We start from the raw sequence: 19,726 nt of genomic DNA, 5'->3' as shown, positions 1-19,726 counted from the left end.
AAATTCATTCATTATGCAGTATGAGAGGATCCATCTCTAACATCATGAAAAAACATTGCTTTTAGAATAATCCACTGTAAAAAAAACGACATTTACTGATGATTGGCAGGCGTCCACAGAAAACTCCTGGAGCGCGACCTCGCTTCTAAGCGCCCGCCACTCGCACTCGAATTAACCGCTTTTTGGATTTCAAAATACTCCCAATATAATAATTTCAACGTCGGGTCACATAGCTATCGCTTGAAATTGTCAGCAAAGTCCCGTCGTCATGTGTGCGCTACACACGCGAATGCCATGATTGTCTGTACGTCATCATCATCATCGCGATCCACGGGCAGATAGTCCGTTGGTGTCCACTGCACTATTCCTTATTTGTTTCCACTTTCCTCTATCTTGTGTCAATATGCTCAACTAGTGCACATCTTTCTGGCACCAATCTCTTATGTCGCCAGGCCATTCTCTGGCAGGTCTTCCTCTCTTTCCAGTTGCTTTCATTTTTCCGAACAAAACACTTAAAATGTTCTGTTGTTGCATCCTACATATGTGTCCAAATAGTGCCAGTTTCCTTCTCATCCCTGCCTGCGTCACCAGGTTGCATTCTATGTACAGCCTCTTTCAAACTTCTACGTGAGCCACTCTTTGTTTACGCACGTACTGTGTGGTATTAACGCAAGCCTGTCAGGTCGCGAGGTGTTGCGCAGTGATGGAGGCACCTGGCATGCTGAGAGTCAATCACGTATCCTGGTGTCAATTTAGAAAAGAACACGTTATTGGGATTGGCTGATTATGCTAAATTAATTATACGCCTACATACTATATAGATGTACCTATTATCCGGATTATAACGCAAACCACTTTTCCCTGTGATCATTTTGAAAGCATAAGTTTGAGGTGTGTTGTATAATCTCCGACGTGCCTGTGTGTGTGTAACCAGATGTGTAATCTATGGGGAGTGGTCGTGAAGTGTTTAGCACGCTCCGCTACGAACCCCGCTACTCGCGGCAAACATAAATGATGAATATCCGAACCGCTCCTGGGCCTCCCCGAGGTCGACTCAGCCTTAAATGAGTACCTGGCACGGTGTGTAAACATCGTCACTGGGAAAACAAAGGCGGCCCAGCGTGGTGCTGGCCACCTATCCTCCCGTGTACCATGCCGGCCTTCATAGGTGGTCGCTAATAGCACTTTCCCCAACAGTCTGTTAAGGCTATACGGGGGATCTTTGTCTGTTTGTAAAGCATGTGTATGTGCGTTTGCTTGCTTGCGGGTGCATGTGTAAGCATGAAGTGTATATCTCGATTTGAAGCTTTCGTGACTGCAGGAATGGATACCTACGTGACTTTACCGAAATAACCAAAGAGCATGAAGTGTATATGTCTGTATTTATATATATGTCGGTGTTAATGAGATAACACGGCGCGGCCTGTGTGCGGATGCGTTCACCGTATATGTCAGCATGTGTTTGTGTGTGTTTGTCTTTGTCTCTGGGGAGCGGTGGTGCAGCGGTGACACGTGTTTCGATACCCGCTCATGGTCAAAACCAGTGACAATTATCTGAACCGATCCTGGGACTCAAATGAGCACCTGGTGCGGTGTGTAGTAAACATCGCCACAGGAGAGACAATAGCGGTCGAGCGTGGTGCTGGCCACCTACCACTTCGTGTGCCATCCCGACCTTCAGAAACAGAATCTTTATTTATACTGGAGGAATCCGATGAGCTATAAAGCTCTTTTTCACTGATGTCCAGTAGGGGCGGGGCAGAAAGTTACAACAAACAATACAAAAACACAATAGGAGTGCATAGTATAGGGAAGGTAAGCAAATCACAAAAAACGTACGTCTATGTTTGTTTTATCATGTAAAAGTCCACTGAGCTATTAGCTTCTTTATCAGAAGCGACCTGGTCACTAAATGATAGTTCAACGAAGTGGCTTATCATGTGGAAATGTATAGCAGCCAAATAATCTAAATACTATCATCGAAACGCATGTTTCCAAATATGGAGGGAAAAACCGGAGGCACCGGAGGAAAAAATCCATGCGACCACGGGAGAGAGACACGCCAACTCCAAATATACAGGCGTCAGGATCGGGATCGAACCCCGACATCCTGTATACCAGGCGAGGAAGACAACATCACGCCACCTGGACGCCGCTTTAATACAATTAAATTGGTTAAAATTGCATAAGTACATCAAACCCCCAGCTTGGAAAAGGCAGTAACACAACAACAAACACAGTCCCAGACTACACCAAGACAACACACAGTCCCTCGATACATAGGTAAGGATCAAAGTTACACCTCACATTTGCAAATGTGTCTGTGTGTAGCCTCAATGGGTGCTCGCTAAAAGCACTTGATGTTAGCGAGTATCTAATATATGTATTTTTCTGTCGTGTGTGCGTGTGTTTTTGGTGCTGGCCACCCACCCATTTGTATGCCGTGCCGGCCTTCATAGGCGCTCACTAACAGCACTTGCCCCAATAGTCTGTTCAGGCTATACAGGGATCATTTTCTGTCTGTATGTGTGTGTCTGTGTGTCTGTGTATGTGCGTGTCTGTGTGTGGGGAGCGGTGGTGTAGCGGTTCGCGCGCTGCGCTACGAACCCGGCCATCCAAGTTCGATTCCCACTCACGGATAACGCCAGTGACGATGATCTGAACCGGTCCTGGGCCTCCCCTAGGTCGACTCAGCCTCAAATTAGTACCTAATGTGGTTTGTAAGAAAATTCGCAACTGGCGAGACAAAGGCGGTCGGGAGTGGTGCTGGCCACCCACCCCCTCGTGTACCGCTCCGGCCTTCATAGGTGCTCGCTAACAGCACTTTCCCCTGCAGTCTGGTAAGGCTATACGGGGGATATTTGTCTTTGTTTTCTTTGTGTGTGTTTATCTGTATGTGTATGTGTGTATGTGTGTCTCTGTGTGGGAGTGTGTCTCTGTGTGTCTCTGTGTGTGCTAGTGTAGCGGTCAGCGCTGCGCTACGAACCCGGCCCCCCGAGTTCCAATCCCGCTCACGACCAACACCGATGACGATTATCTGAATCGGTCGACACATCCTCAAATGAGTACCTGGTGCGGTGTGTAAACATCGCCATTGGGGAGACAAAGGCGGACCGGGCGTGGTGCTGGCCACCCACCCCCTCGTGTGCCGTGCCGGCCTTTATAGGTGCTCGCTAACAGCACTTGCCCCAACAGTCTGTTCAGGCTATAAGCGGGATCTTTGTGTGTGTGTGTGAGTGTCTGTGTGTGTCTATGTGTGTGAGTGTCTGTGTGTGTCTCTGTGTGTGTCTGTGTGTGTCTCTGTGTTATGTGCGTCTGTGTGTACGTCTCTGCGCGCGTGCGTCTCTGTGTGCGCGCACGCGTGTGTGGGGCTGATCGGGGAGTGGGGGAGACACGGCGCGTGCGTAGTGCGCGGTGGCTCCTCGCGGCGTTTATAACGAAACGCACGGCACCAGAGCGGCAGTAGCAGCGGCAGTCGGGCACGGCCCACACGGGGCAAATACAGCGAGAGAGAGAGAGACACGGACAGAGGGGAGATAGGCAAGCCCCGCCAAGCACAAGAGACGTAGGGACCACACACCCTTTTAAATAACGCGCAGGAAGGAGCAACCTCGAGCCTCCGCGGAACATCGCGCATAGGTGGACAGCAGCAGCTTGGACGACATCACACGGACGCAGAAGCAGCATCATCGCCACGTTACACATACGCGAGGCACAGCAGGCTCGTGGAGACTACGCTCAATCGAGTGGCGAAAGGTTCTACAGCACAGCACACTATCGGACAGCACACTGTAGTACAGCACACTCACGAGCACATCACACCCGCTCGAGCACAGCATCACACTCGTTCTATGACATCACACTCGCTCTAAAGGATAGCACTCTACACCACAGCACACTCTCTTTCGAACAGCACACTCTATAGGACAGCAGAACACGCACGCGAGGCAGAGCGGACGCGAGTCCACGCTACCTACACTCAGCGAGGCGACTCAGTCTGTCCATCTGCTACCCCCCCCCCACATCCCGCATCTACAGAGCGCCTTCCCCTGCCCATCTCCGCTTGCCATGGAGATCATCAGCAGCAGTGCCCTCCTGGTACAGGGCGCTCCTCTGGCGGAGCTGCAGCTGGAACGCAGCGGCAGCACTGCGATCGCAGGAGCAGCAGCAGGTACAAGACGGCGCACACTACGCAGCCTCGCTCACTCACACACTCAGCCCTGTCTCATTCTGTGGCATGGGGGTCATATTTGCGTGCCTAGTGCTGAGCGCTATCTTACTGCCTCTGCTTATCACAGTAGTCGCGCCGTTCCAAGTATTTGTCTATTGCTGCGTAATGATTGATGAATATGCTCCATCGTGTAATAACATAAGCGATAGCGATCATACCAGCGTCCGAGTGCTCATATTGTGCCAATTTACATATGTGCTGCCAATGTCACGTTTCTATGGCAGGGCAAGTAAGTCCATAGTACACACCAGAGGTGTGGACTCGAGTCATGTGACTTGGACTCGAGTCAGACTCGAGTCATGAATTTGATGACTTGCGACTCGACTTGGACTTGCATAACAATGACTTTGTCCCACCTATGAGATGTGGACTCGAGTCATGTGACTTGGACTCGAGTCAGACTCGAGTCATGAATTTGATGACTTGCGACTCGACTTGGACTTGCATAACAATGACTTTGTCCCACCTCTGGTACACACACACACCACTGCTGATGTCCCATGCATTAAGTGACATCTTGCGATAATGCGCTGCTTGGTTAGGGCTCGCCCGCGGAATTATGGGCCGAGTGTATTCAAGCCGGGGGATGCCGAACTCTTAGATCAGAAAACTGCTGTCCTGCAAACTGAGCAATAGAGTCATCATCCGGTTTTATCTCAGTCACGGAATAATGTTGCAATATATTCCGATTGGTTTTGTAATTTAAACTTGCGGTTTTTTTCTTTCTGCGTAATGAAGATGATAATATGCAGTCTAAATAATTACACCCCGTAGCGCAATAAGAATAAGATCTACGAACTACAGAGTATTGTGTGATTTAAACGACTAATGAGCCGGCCGGGTGTTATGATCTTAGTTTCATTACAATCAATATATTGTAGGCTGGCTTATGCCGCGATAAACGCAAGCGAGCATCTGTTCGCAGCAACTATAGCCTGTGGAGCCCTCCACATTTAGAGACGTGTGTTTCGAGTATTTGGTTGCTGTACATTTCCACACGATAAGCCACCCCACATGGAGCTATCATTTGTGATAGCGAGGTCGCTTCTGATAAAAGCTATATCGCTCAGTGGGCCTTATCTGGTCAAATAAAATAAAAATGTTCAGTGTATTAGCTGACCTCCCGATGCACAGGTACACCGTATGCTAAAGTGAGCCAGTGAACCGTGCGTTCCCCTGTTTAAGAAGACGCGTGTCAGTTGCGCACGGCATCTGCGTTACGATGTAGCACATCTTACCTTACGATGTAGCTGATACACGATCGCCTTGTCGCCGTTATCTCCGTGCTACACTGGTGATAACACATCATGCGTTAGTTCCCAAGCGTGACCGATGCAAATTTATCGAAGTTTGGAATTTTCACAAGTCTACTTTGCAAAGATAAAGCAATTTATTATCGCAGTTGTGTATGCATGTATGTTGAACTTATTTCGCACCTTACATAGCCAACCCTGCTAATCCGAGTTTTGGTATACTCGTTTTGAGTTAATAGAGTGAAGTCATCATATTTGAGCCAATGGTAAGAAATGTCACATTTATATGGCTGGGCCCAAACTCTTTGTAGGACGACCAATGTTGGTTTGACTGGTAACTCTCGATAGACTCTGGAAATAAAAGGATGGAGTGGGAACCCCGACAGAGAATCGAACTCACAACCTTTGTGTGTGTGGAGTGCACTAACTAACGGTGGTGCCTCTGGGCTGCGTAATGATTACAAGAAAAAGCACCGAGTGAGAATGTAGTTGCTCATTTTCTTGGCTCGTAGTGACCGCACTCACTGTCTTTTTTTTGCCTGTGGGCAAAGTAGCGGTGCAAAAAGGTCACGCATTTATAGGATCAGCAAATGGAATTTGCATTACCATCTCATACGCTCGTAATGAAGGCTTGTTGTATTGGAGGGCGCGCACGTGCACTGCTGCTGTGGCTTCTGGGAGGGCCGTAATGCAGCAAATGTATGCAAATGGATGTTGGACAATGAAGGTAATGAATGGGTTTTAAGGCTGCAGATGCTTTAAGGACAGCAACTGCATCAATCCCGCTCGTGAAAACCTACTGCGCATAATGCGTTGTGATTGAGTGTTCGGTTTGATATGTACCGATAAAGATGACGCGGACACACGCCGAGGAAAAAACACAATACTCATTGGCGTTGTGGAGCACGTAGATCACGTACCAAAATAGATAAAGCAGCCATTCGCCTTCTTTCAATATCTGACCCTCCACGTAAAGATTGCATCCCATCAGCCACACGTCCCCATCAGTCATACACCGTGCGGCTGATGATGACATGTAGAAAAAAAACTTTAATGTGGAGGGACATGGTGTATTTTCTGCTTATTAATGTATTTTTTCAGTCCGGAAATATGTGTATTTCATGACTCACGCCCCCACCTGCATTTGCTGAGTGAACACCGTGATCAGGCTGGTGGGATCCAATTGAATGTGACTCACGGTGTAATTCACGCCAACTGAAGTAATTGCACGCTCTTAAAAAGCATCCCAACTTGGTCAAGTATAACACCGAAAATGGACACGGGTTCCACTCCATTAATTCCCATACCACCTCCATTCCTGTGTTCATAATTGCCTATTCATTTTTTGTTGTATTACAACTTAATTCGGTTTTGTATTGAAATGCAGTTTCCTGTAGAATTTTTATTTCATTAAGCTCACGCAATTTTACTTTTTTATTCACTTCAAGCACATTCCCATATTTATGCTGCATTGATCCGTTGAGACCACCAGAATCCTCCGATGAGGCACACCCAGCCCACAGAGGTGTGATTTAGTCAATTACTGAAATTCATTTGAATTTCACAAAATAGTTCCAGATCACAATGGCCCACTTTCACAACAGTGTTACAAACATGTGATTGGCATTCGTACACAATTTTAATATGTAGTTTTGTTATCAATGTTTTTTTTCTCAATTGGAGCTCATAATTCAAAAGCTAACCTTGTTCGGAAACATTGTGATATTTATTTCATCATCATCAGTCATGATCTATGCACTGCTGGATGAAGGCATTCACAAGTCGTTGCCATCTCTTGTAGTCTTCAAGATCGATATGAACATTTCATCTTCGCTGAAGCCGCAGTCTTGTGATGTAAGAATCCATCCAGAGCGAGCTAATCTCACTACTCCATCTCTGTAGACGTGATCCTCTTGGGCTATGCTCTCTTCCTTCCACTACGTCGTAATTCTTGACCACTGGCCATCATCCCTACGAATGACGTGTCCTGCCCAAGCCCATTTAGTTGTCTTAAACTCCAATAACATATTTCCTAACTTGATTTTGTTGTTTAACTAATCTGAGTGTTGCTTTCTCGGTGTCATTCCTCGTATGCAGCTCACCAAGATCGTTCGTACACTTTTCAGGTTTTATCTTCACTGTCAGTACCCATATTTACATACTCTTAGGTCACAACAAGTGATATACACTGATCACAAACGTTCCACTGTAGTCACATCAGTATTTATTTCCAATTAAAGGCTGGGTAAATAAGAGGGAACACATATTATGGATCATTAATAACTCCATAACTTACCAGACGTATTGTTATTTTTTTATACAACAGTAAAAAACAAACATGGCAATTATTTCATGCTTTAAGTTTAATATTTTGGATTTATAATTCATTTTCTTTACAAAAAAACATGTTGCCAACCTTTAAGATTTAACTAGAAATATGCATTACATCCATACAGGCCATCAACAATGTGTTAGTGAGCACAATTGTGATTTGTTATTGTGATACAGTAAGCTAATTTGAAATAAGGCCCTTTCAATATGTAATATGTTGGGATTCCAATATTAAACAACTAAGAATTGTATGCAGTGAATACATAATTCATGCGACCTATTTAATATTAACATATTCCTTAAAAAACATGCATAGCTAATTAATAGTGGGAGCATGAGTAAATAACTTGAGGTGATTAGCTTGATGGCAATTACAAAGTGTGCAACGGGGGAAGTCAATATTTTAAGAGCTCAAATCGTGTTGGTGATTCATATATCTACATACACAAATATGGCGTTTTTCCCCATTGAAATGGTTTTGTTTTTCAGATAAGCTGTCACATGTGAAATTGCATTGTCGTGAGGGCAATGTGCCCTTCCCTGGAGGAGGAGGGTTACTTGTGCTGTGGTGTTTCTAAAGGAATGCTAAAAAGGGTTACTGGATATAATTGTTTGGCAGGGGCTGCAGATAAAACTTCGCCCCCTCGGGATGTGGGATTTAAATACTATCCTAGCCCTCTTCTTCTGCTCACCTCTGCCTAACAACTTAGGAGAGACGCCCTGGAGTTGCTTGGGTATGAAGATCAATTGCTGGAAATTAATTGGGTTATTTATTCATGCTGATATTTATTGAGACTGCAATTTAACATTGCCACCCGTTGAATGGGTAATGATTTAATTTCCAGGTTGTTTATAGTGAATATTCAATCATAGCACATTGAAGATGTGTTTTATCTCGAATGCACCATTACATTTATATATTGGCAGTGATTGGGCGTTTTTAGTATTTATGTCACACAGTGGTACGTTTAATATGCGGTTAATCCAAAAAGGATTTGTATTAAATACAATTCCACTAACTTTACAATTCATGGTTATGACCCTTATTGTATTTGAGAAGAACAGTAATATAATTACATTGTGCACATTTTTACAAAATATATTGTAGGGTGTATTATTTCTAGACATGTTATGGAACATTGCGGAAGTGATGGCTCCATGTATTACAGAGGAGAGAACTGAAATATCTAATACTTGTAGTGAGATTGGTGTCAGACGTGTAGAAACTTCTAAAGTAAAATCTTATTTTCATTGAATTTTCTCCACAATATTTCAACGGGGTATCAATAAATGCATCGCCCTGTATTATTAATCACAGGGAATTTCACAGAGTACTGCCGATGAGAGACCGAATGTCGAATTTTTCTTGTGTTGATACGGTGCTGCTGAAATTATGTGCTCCCAGAAGGCGGTGTGGCTGATGGGATGTGTAAAAAATAAGTGTATCTAGATTTGTATGCCAAGGGACGACGACAAATGTGGATGGCAAGGGAGCATGTCAGATGATTTCTTTCATGTAGCCGTCGCATCTCGCTAGGTGGCGCTGCTGTTTCCCTTCAATGCACTGCCTCCAGTCACAAAAACGTCAGTCTTGCAGACCTGCAAGTTTGGTCGCTTTACATGCACATCGCCCTCTGCCTTTACGGCATCAACAAAGTTCAAGCCACGTGGTTACATTGGGTTTGTATTTAAAGGCAAGACCACTTAGTTTCACCGTTAAGTAAATCTCACTCGGTGTATGGGGTTGGTCATTTCTGGAATATCATACACGAAGGAGTGGAGTGAAGGTGCAGTGGTTGGCGCACCGTACTATGGACCAAGACGGCCAAGTTCGATTCCAGGGCAATAGATAACATCTGTGGCAAGGGATACCTGAACCGGTCCTGAGCCCTCTCCCTGCATTGACCGGTGCGGTGAAGTATGGTCAAATAACCCACACGATAAACCCGGTGTGAGGTTAGGTATTTATCCAGCAGTCGATTGACAAAGGGCTGTGAAAATAAAAGAAAATAAGGTTAGGATACATACTAGTGTAATATAAATGGTGAAAGCGCTGTTCAGCTGCACCGTTAGCTCAAGTGGGCACAGAATCATTTCTCACACCATCCGCAACGACATTTCACGATATGACCATTACCGTGATGTCAGATTCCCTTAACTACATCTTGTTTGGTGTCCGTGGATGTAATTCAAGTATGATGAAATATTGTTGAAAAACATCTTCAAATTGCAGTTCAACTCGATGATTTAATCGTTGCATCTTGCCAAATGCTGTCATAAAAATATGACATGACATAACCACTCTGCCGTCAATGTATCTGGAAATCATTACATAGAGCACTAATCTAATATGTAGTGTTATTTTATTCATCTTTGTTGTGATTATTTTATATTTTTTGAAGGGGTCAGGAATTAAAACAATCCGATTTAAAAATATTTTACAACAAAAAAAAACAAATAAGATTATTGTGGATAGTATTTTGTACAATATATTGTAACTATGTTATATCGCTGCAACTTGTGTGGTTATGACTATTTTTTCAAGGATGGCATGTATTACAGGCAACGTACACACATATGTAATGTTTTCTATCGTGCAATCTGCAACATTCATGATTTGTATTAATATTCAACTGGCGAGGCTGAACGCTTGTGTTTCGTGAAAACAATCTCAAGGGAACATTTCCTGGCTGCTTAGTGACCTATCCATAAATGGGGGCCAAGAAAATAAAGAATCACGCTTATTTACTTGCTTACAAACATTTTGCCAGACGCTTTTTATTTCCCAAACAAAGTGTGCAAATTAAACGTGGGAGACGTTAATCCTTTGAAATCATTTGCATCTTTTGCATGTATTAAGTAACCATAGCTCCCATTTGACGTTTTAAAAAAAATAGAATATTGGTGTTTTGGCACATTCAGTATTGAACTTTGGTTAAAAAAACACTTAAACTAAATTTTCCTTTTACAAATGCTGCCCTTCTTTAATTTACCGCACCTCTGTTTACAGCAGCGACATTTGCTTGTACATCGACCAGACCTCAAATGAGTGGGGGGGGGGGGGTTAGCAAGAGCTCGCTGTTTGTAAAGAGCAAGGTGTGGCTGTGAGAAGAAGCCACTTGTTTGTTCTCATAACGAACAAACAGCAGCCTTTTCTAAGTGCGCTGCTGTGAATGACGATCTACATTAGCTCCTGTTTGAATTCAGTTCGAGGATAAGTCTATTGAATGTGCAGTATAATACATTAATGGTGAATGTGATGAGGGGACCACCTTTGACATTACATCAACGCTCCTCCTTCTACGTTGCTCCTCGTGTTCACAGCGTGCTATTTCAATGATTTCCTTTCATAGTAAAATAACTATTTACTATTTTTATTTGACCAGGTAAGGCACACTGAACTATATAGCTCTTTTTCAGAAGCGACCTGGCCACAAATGATAGCTCAACGAAGTGGCTTATCATGTGGGAGTGTATAGCAGCCAAATACTCTAAACGCATGTTTCTAAATATGGGGGGAAAAAACGGAGGACCCGGTGAAAAATCCACGCGAACACGGGGAGAACATGTAGACTCCAAATGTACAGGTGTCAGGGTCGGAATCTTAACCCGCAGGAGAGGTAATTGACATCTCGCCACCGTGGCACCCAATGCAAAGAGTATAAAGTTGCAAACGAAAAAGCAAATCTTGACTTAAATCTTTCGTGACTGCAGGAATTCATATTCTTTGGGTTTTTCGGTAAAGTCACGTAGATAGGTTCAAATACATTTACAAAAAATAACCAAAAACTACGACGTTTCCCCCCCACCCCCTTTTCCTGGTGACGACCGCTTGTGTTGCGATCGAAAGTCGTAGTTTTTTGTTTTTTTCTTTGAACGTATCGACGTGACTTTACCGAAAGACCCAAAGAATGGAAGAAAAAAAACAAGACGTGAAGTGAATGTGAAATAGCAGCTGGTAGGATTGTTGAGTCATCACGAGATTCCGGGAGGGTATAAGCACGCAGCGCGGTAACGTAGACAAGGGGAACCTTCAGACACCCCTTCAGACACCGACGGTGAGTCGCGGAGCTCAGCGGTGCGACGACCAAAAACGAGGCCCTTGCATCTTCTTAGGTTTTTTCGGTAAAGTCACGTAGAAAGTAAAATAAAATAAAAACAAAAATCACGACGTTTCGGAGGCAACACAAGTCTCCGTCATCAGGTGGGACCGTCACAGCCAGATTAGCTGTATCAAGTGAGGCAATGATTCAAGATGTAATCCCTTAAAAGCGAGTTGAGGGGGGAGGGAGAGGGAGGGGGGAGCTCATCAGACTATGGTAGCCAATGAAAGGAACGTATCGGGAGGGAGGGGGGGCGAGGCCAAAAGGGTGGCCGATGGACGTGGAAGCGCTTGTGCGCAAGCGGCCAATTACTGCACACGCCAACACAATGGAGCGATTGTGCGCAAGCGGCCAGCCACTGCACCCGCCAACACAATGGGCAGAGAGGAGGAGGGGAGGTCTAATACACATGATAGACAAAAGAACGAAAATGATGATGGGTACAAACTTAGGGGGAGCTCATCAGACTATGGTAGCCAATGAATGGAACGTATCGGGAGGGAGGGGGGGGGCGGGGGGGGGGGCGAGGCCAAAAGGGTGGGCGACGGACGTGGAAGCGCTTGTGCGCAAGCGGCCAATTACTGCACACGCCAACACAATGGAGAGAGAGGGGGAGGGGGGGTCTGATACACATGATAGATAAAAGAACGAAAATGCCCATGTTTATACCAATGCTGGCTGAACAATGAAGAGAGTACTGTTAAAATAACTGGGGATGTTAACACTCGGTAAAGTACAGTAAAATAGTGCCTGTCAGATAAGATGGTCCAAAAAATTTGTGATTAAGTCTTTTTTGCGTGGTTGATAACATCTTTCCAATGATTACTAAGTTTGTACCCATCATCACGGTTGAAATTATGTCTGTGTTTGTATATTTGTATGGCTTCGTGTACAAACCTTTGATGGTAGCCGGGAGGTTTGCAGAGAACCTTGGTCTCGGAAAAGACAATTTCATGAGAGCCCACCGAGTTGTAGCAATGATCGGCCACGGCAGAAGAATCAGTTCTGCCGTGTTTCAGATCTGACTTGTGCTCGCGGACACGATCAGAAACATGACGTTTCGTTTCTCCAATGTAGCAATCACCACAAATGCAACTCAATTTGTAGACTCCAGGATACTGTAAGTCAGGAACGACATCCTTCACAGATGGAATCAGATCACGGATTTTATGCACTGTACTGAATCGGACTTGGATCTTATGTTTGTTTAGAATTTTGGAGATCTTTTTGGTCACGCCAGCTATCTATGGTAACGTGATGGTTTTGGTCGGAGTTTCATGTGGCTGTTTCTGTGTGGTGGGAGAGACAGCTTGGCGGATAGTACGGTCAGAGTATCCGTTCATCTTTATTTTAGAACTTTCGTGACTGCAGGAATTATTATTTGGTTCTTTCGGTTAAGTCACGTCTAAAGATAAAATAATAAATTAAATTAAATAATAGAATACGACGTTTCGATTGCAACACAAGCAATCATCATCAGGTATAATGAAATAGCGACATAATATCTAACCAGAAAACTATAGACAGACATATTAGCAGACAGATATCACAAGATACATACATAGCGAGAGCAACACAGGTGACAGAGAGGGGTGATCGTCTCTGTGGGGTGGCCTTAAATAGACAGAGGGGGGGCGGAGGCAGAGAGAGGGAGGGGGGTTAGAAAAAATTAGCATATCAATGAGTGGTCCAAAAGAAAACGTGGTGCTGCGAGTACGATGGCACAGCAAGCAAGCCTGAAAATCAGGAGAAAGACACACTAAAATTAAATAACCTAGTAAAATATCGAAATGTAATGTAATACAACACAGAGGGTCGGTCAACACACAATTAACGCATAGCCTGGTTGATTACGTATTTCAAAGATTGCTAAGTTAGAATTTAAGTGTGAACATTCTAAAGAGGACACAGGCAGAGAAAACAAGTCGCCAGAGAGAGAGAAAAAAGATAAGCTTAAAACTTCCCCGTGGAAGTGGTTCAATCTTAATTTTAGAACTTTCGTGACTGCAGGAATTATTATTTTACTAGGTTATTTAATTTTAGTGTGTCTTTCTCCTGATTTTCAGGCTTGCTTGCTGTGCCATCGTACTCGCAGCACCACGTTTTCTTTTGGACCACTCATTGATATGCTAATTTTTTCTAACCCCCCTCCCTCTCTCTGCCTCCGCCCCCCCTCTGTCTATTTAAGGCCACCCCACAGAGACGATCACCCCTCTCTGTCACCTGTGTTGCTCTCGCTATGTATGTATCTTGTGATATCTGTCTGCTAATATGTCTGTCTATAGTTTTCTGGTTAGATATTATGTCGCTATTTCATTATACCTGATGATGATTGCTTGTGTTGCAATCGAAACGTCGTATTCTATTATTTAATTTAATTTATTATTTTATCTTTAGACGTGACTTAACCGAAAGAACCAAATAATAATTATCCGTTCATCCTGAGGGCCCGATGTACATGTCTTAATTCACCGGTCAGGTGGTGTTTGTCAGAAATGCCATGTGCTCTGTGGTATAGCGTTTTGATGAGAGAGTTCTTTTGAGATGGGTGGTGGTGGGAATCCGGTTTCAAGTAGGAGTCTGTGTGGGTGGCTTTTCTGTAGACAGAATGTCCCAAGGAACCGTCAGGACTCCTCTCAAACAGAATATCCAAGAATGGTAGTTTACCGTCTTTCTCCACTTCCATGGTGAATCTGATGGATGGGTGTCTAGAATTGATGTGGTCCAAGAAGTGGTTCAATGCTGGGAGGCCATGTGGCCAGAAACCCACTAGTAACATCAGCAAAAACGAATGCTCTGAACTCGCGGACCTAAAAAAGAGAGTGATATAGTCATCCTCTCGGCAGACAAGGGCAATGCCACGGTCATCATGGATAAAGATTCATACAACAACAAAATCCTGGACCTTCTTAATGATGGGAGTTACTCCAAAATTAAAAACGATCCCACTAAAAGCCTAACGACGAAAACCAACAGTATCATCACGAGTTCGACTTCCCTAATCGAACCAAGCAAACGTCCCTCTCTAAAACCAACGGCGGCAAGACCTCCCAGACTCTATGGTCTTCCCAAAATCCATAAGGAAGGCACCCCGCTACGACCCATTGTGTCGACGATAAACTCTCCTACGTACAAACTAGCCCGTTTTCTATCAGATACTCTGCTCCCTTTCACAGGCAAGACCTCTTCAGCAGTACTCAACTCAACCCAATTAGTCTCTATGGTTAAGGACATGGTACTATCTCCTGATGACATCCTCGTCAGCTTTGATGTAGTATCTTTGTTTACCAAAGTCCCAGTACCGGACACCCTAACAATAATTGAGGACTTAGTCCAACATGGATTGAATTCTGATGCACCTGCGCTGGTTAGGCATTGCCTCACCAACACCTATTTTACCTGGAATGGCACCTTCTACAAACAGAATGAGGGTACCCCTATGGGCTCCCCTTTGTCACCAGTTATAGCCAACATATTCATGGAAAAGTTTGAATCAGACGCCATCCAGACATCCACCCTGCGTCCTTCCCTGTGGAAGAGATATGTGGATGACACTTTCGTCATCTGGCCACATGGCCTCCCAGCATTGAACCACTTCTTGGACCACATCAATTCTAGACACCCATCCATCAGATTCACCATGGAAGTGGAGAAAGACGGTAAACTACCATTCTTGGATATTCTGTTTGAGAGGAGTCCTGACGGTTCCTTGGGACATTCTGTCTACAGAAAAGCCACCCACACAGACTCCTACTTGAAACCGGATTCCCACCACCACCCATCTCAAAAGAACTCTCTCATCAAAACGCTATACCACAGAGCACATGGCATTTCTGACAAACACCACCTGACCGGTGAATTAAGACATGTACATCGGGCCCTCAGGATGAACGGATACTCTGACCGTACTATCCGCCAAGCTGTCTCTCCCACCACACAGAAACAGCCACATGAAACTCCGACCAAAACCATCACGTTACCATACATAGCTGGCGTGACCAAAAAGATCTCCAAAATTCTAAACAAACATAAGATCCAAGTCCGATTCAGTACAGTGCATAAAATCCGTGATCTGATTCCATCTGTGAAGGATGTCGTTCCTGACTTACAGTATCCTGGAGTCTACAAATTGAGTTGCATTTGTGGTGATTGCTACATTGGAGAAACGAAACGTCATGTTTCTGATCGTGTCCGCGAGCACAAGTCAGATCTGAAACACGGCAGAACTGATTCTTCTGCCGTGGCCGATCATTGCTACAACTCGGTGGGCTCTCATGAAATTGTCTTTTCCGAGACCAAGGTTCTCTGCAAACCTCCCGGCTACCATCAAAGGTTTGTACACGAAGCCATACAAATATACAAACACAGACATAATTTCAACCGTGATGATGGGTACAAACTTAGTAATCACTGGAAAGATGTTATCAACCACGCAAAAAAGACTTAATCACAAATTTTTTGGACCATCTTATCTGACAGGCACTATTTTACTGTACTTTACCGAGTGTTAACATCCCCAGTTATTTTAACAGTACTCTCTTCATTGTTCAGCCAGCATTGGTATAAACATGGGCATTTTCGTTCTTTTGTCTATCATGTGTATCAGACCCCCCCTCCCCCTCTCTCTCCATTGTGTTGGTGTGTGCAGTAATTGGCCGCTTGCGCACAAGCGCTTCCACGTCCGTCGCCCACCCTTTTGGCCTCGCCCCCCCCCCGCCCCCCCCCTCCCTCCCGATACGTTCCATTCATTGGCTACCATAGTCTGATGAGCTCCCCCTAAGTTTGTACCCATCATCATTTTCGTTCTTTTGTCTATCATGTGTATTAGACCTCCCCTCCTCCTCTCTGCCCATTGTGTTGGCGGGTGCAGTGGCTGGCCGCTTGCGCACAATCGCTCCATTGTGTTGGCGTGTGCAGTAATTGGCCGCTTGCGCACAAGCGCTTCCACGTCCATCGGCCACCCTTTTGGCCTCGCCCCCCCTCCCTCCCGATACGTTCCTTTCATTGGCTACCATAGTCTGATGAGCTCCCCCCTCCCTCTCCCTCCCCCCTCAACTCGCTTTTAAGGGATTACATCTTGAATCATTGCCTCACTTGATACAGCTAATCTGGCTGTGACGGTCCCACCTGATGACGGAGACTTGTGTTGCCTCCGAAACGTCGTGATTTTTGTTTTTATTTTATTTTACTTTCTACGTGACTTTACCGAAAAAACCTAAGAAGATGATTCCTTGCAGTCACGAAAGCTTCAAATCTAGAATTGAGGCCCTTGCACTTCTGCGAGGCGAGTGGAGGGGGGGGCAGAAAAAAAAAAACGCAGGTCGAGCACAGTGGACATATCTCGGCATTCAAATTCCTGATACCCGATTGAATTACGTAAATATAAACTCGCATTCTAATTGCATCTACATATTAGCTCTGAGATTGGGGGACCGTCTGCAAAGCGGTTTATACTGCATTGTGAAGCAACAGCCCCCCCACCCCCCAGAAAATAAACATCGCACCTCATTAATTGGATCGTGTGTCAGCGCTCGCATCGCAAATTGGAATTGCGATATTCTCTTTAAATAGGCAACACGGGGTCAGTGTCCTTGAGTTAGAGCCAGGCTCCTCTATGTAAGGAGCTATTTAGTGAAAGTGGCACGTTCTGCGTTGGTCTCAGATTAGTCCTGTAAAGGTAACAGATGCTGCCGCTTCAATACAACACCGCTCTATATGGGAGCAAATGTGTTGGAGAATGGGGATTTGTCTGACTTGTCACATTTTATTTATAAAGAGGCCGGCTGCCCGCACCTCCACAACAAGCCAAGGTGTAAGAATAAGCTCATTGCAAATCGTGGCTAAAACACGATGCGATGGCCTTTTTTAAAAATGCACGCACCAGAAAGAAACACATATCTGGTTATATTAGGTTGTGCTTAACATCTTACAACTCTTTTCTGCTTAACAGAAACTGAAGTGTGCAAAAGAGATAATGCTGTAGATGAGGAGGAAAGAAAATTCTTGGACTTGGTCAGCAATAAGAATATGAAGTTGGCTGAACGGGTCATCATTCCAGCAAAACAGCATCCAAAGGTACAACGACGTTGATTGTTTAAGACACTGCATGTGGTGGCGGCTGCTGGGTCACAGTTTTAGTTGTGGCAGTTCCTGCATCATAGTGTCTGATGGGGAGGGGCGGGCTGTCTCTATGTAAATGTCCTTGGAATGGCGGTGTGTTATTGGGTAGGCTTGTTAGTTGTCAGGGTTGTTATTGGCCAAGCTTGTTATTGGCAAAGTTAGTTATGGGCCATGCTTGTTATTGGCCACCATGTTAGTGCCCAGGCATGTTAGTGGCCAGGCTTGTTATTGGCCAGGCATGTTATTGGCCAGGTTTGTTATTGGCCAGGCTTGTTATTGGTCAGGCTTGTTATTGGCCAGGCTTGTTACTAGCCAGGCTTGTTATTGGACATGTTTGTTTTTGAATTTATTAGCACTTCTTTTACCTCATTTTGTTCAAAGGGTGGCAGCAGTCTGTGGGATTGGTTTGAATTGGCCAAGGAGATGGTGGTGAAATATGCATCCTATTGGGGCAGAGAAACCTGGCCAAAAATTCCAATTATTTTAAAATAGATTTTATCAAAATTAAAAATGTCAAAACATTAAGAAAACTACTTAAATTAGCCATTTGTTTCACGTTTAAACACTTTTTTTAGGTAGAGTGCCGCCCCAACGCCCATAGAGACCAGGCGCCACTGACTGCATGCTGAATACGTGCATGCACACTGTCACAGTGGCTCATTCACTCCCGACTTCATGATTTCCCATTTTTGTGAGCAGTGACATCACTATAGAAATGTTACAATAGCCAAGTCCCTGCATGTGGAGTCTCAAGTCTTGTTTACAGTTCTCTGAGCTCATTAAATATATGGTACTGTTTATACATTAAATAAGTAATTTCTGGTTCTAGGATGATGGGAAGTAGCGCGTTTTTTTATTTTGTTTTACAGAGAACGCTGTGCATTTCCTGATTTGTGTTGTCATGCAATGTGTAATTTGTATATTAATCCCACCATGCATTGCATTCATTCTCATCACCTGCGTGCCTGTGGTATTGTGGCTGTAGAGATTCTTCCTTGTTCAGTAAAATGGCCTCTTTCCCCAGCAATCATGCACAGAATCGAGCTTTAATGTTTTCCAATCCCATGAATATAGTCACAGCACAGCTTACTTTCGCTACGAATATTACTGGCTCACAAGCATTCACACATCCACTTACTTCTGTGGGGGAGGCTGGGGGACACTTTGAATCACCGAGCATAATTTATTTAAACAGTTAATTATTTTCCTTTTTATTTTCGATGCTTAACTTCATAACGGAGCCATTTCAGATCTGATGAAAAAAGAAAAACGTGGATGCTGAGATAATTTGGATTCATATGACGTCCAATTGCAACTGCATCTCGAGGAGCAACAATTGGATTGTGTGTGTCCTCATTTGAAATATTTTCTCTTTTGCTTTGCAGTTCAATTTTGTGGGGAAGTTGCTGGGGCCACGAGGTAATTCTCTCAAAAGAATGCAGGAAGAAACGGGAACCAAAATGTCCATTTTGGGAAAAGGATCAATGAGGGACAAAGCTTTGGTAAGTCAATATGGCATAAATAAGGACTTTTTTAAACAGGCACATTGGAAAAAACGACGTTTGGCTACAACATAACCACCGCTTTACTTTAACACCAACCATTTCCAAAGCCAGACTTTTCAAACAGATATTAAATATTTAGACAGTGATGTGATGTAACATGGACTCAAATCATAATAACCGAAA

General features: G+C 44.3%; 1 protein-coding gene across 1 annotated transcript in view; it reads left to right on the top strand.

Moving 5' to 3' along the window:
* Nucleotides 1-3,011: 3,011 nt before the first annotated feature.
* Nucleotides 3,012-19,726, top strand: part of LOC144722344 (KH domain-containing, RNA-binding, signal transduction-associated protein 2-like) — a 29,803-nt gene continuing 13,088 nt past the window's right edge. Inside the window, exons 1-4 of the mRNA XM_078600532.1 lie at nucleotides 3,012-3,756; nucleotides 4,039-4,171; nucleotides 17,869-17,993; nucleotides 19,424-19,540. Coding sequence (XP_078456658.1) covers nucleotides 4,069-4,171; nucleotides 17,869-17,993; nucleotides 19,424-19,540 — 345 coding nt within the window. The 5' untranslated portion in view covers nucleotides 3,012-3,756; nucleotides 4,039-4,068. The remainder of the gene's footprint in view (nucleotides 3,757-4,038; nucleotides 4,172-17,868; nucleotides 17,994-19,423; nucleotides 19,541-19,726) is intronic.

Source organism: Lampetra planeri, chromosome 14 (genome assembly GCF_965212315.1).
Source record: "Lampetra planeri chromosome 14, kcLamPlan1.2.h2, whole genome shotgun sequence".
In the NCBI taxonomy this organism is placed as follows: Eukaryota; Metazoa; Chordata; class Hyperoartia; order Petromyzontiformes; family Petromyzontidae; genus Lampetra; species Lampetra planeri.
Note: the sequence above shows the minus strand (reverse complement) of the source record. Positions and strands in the feature narration are given on the sequence as shown.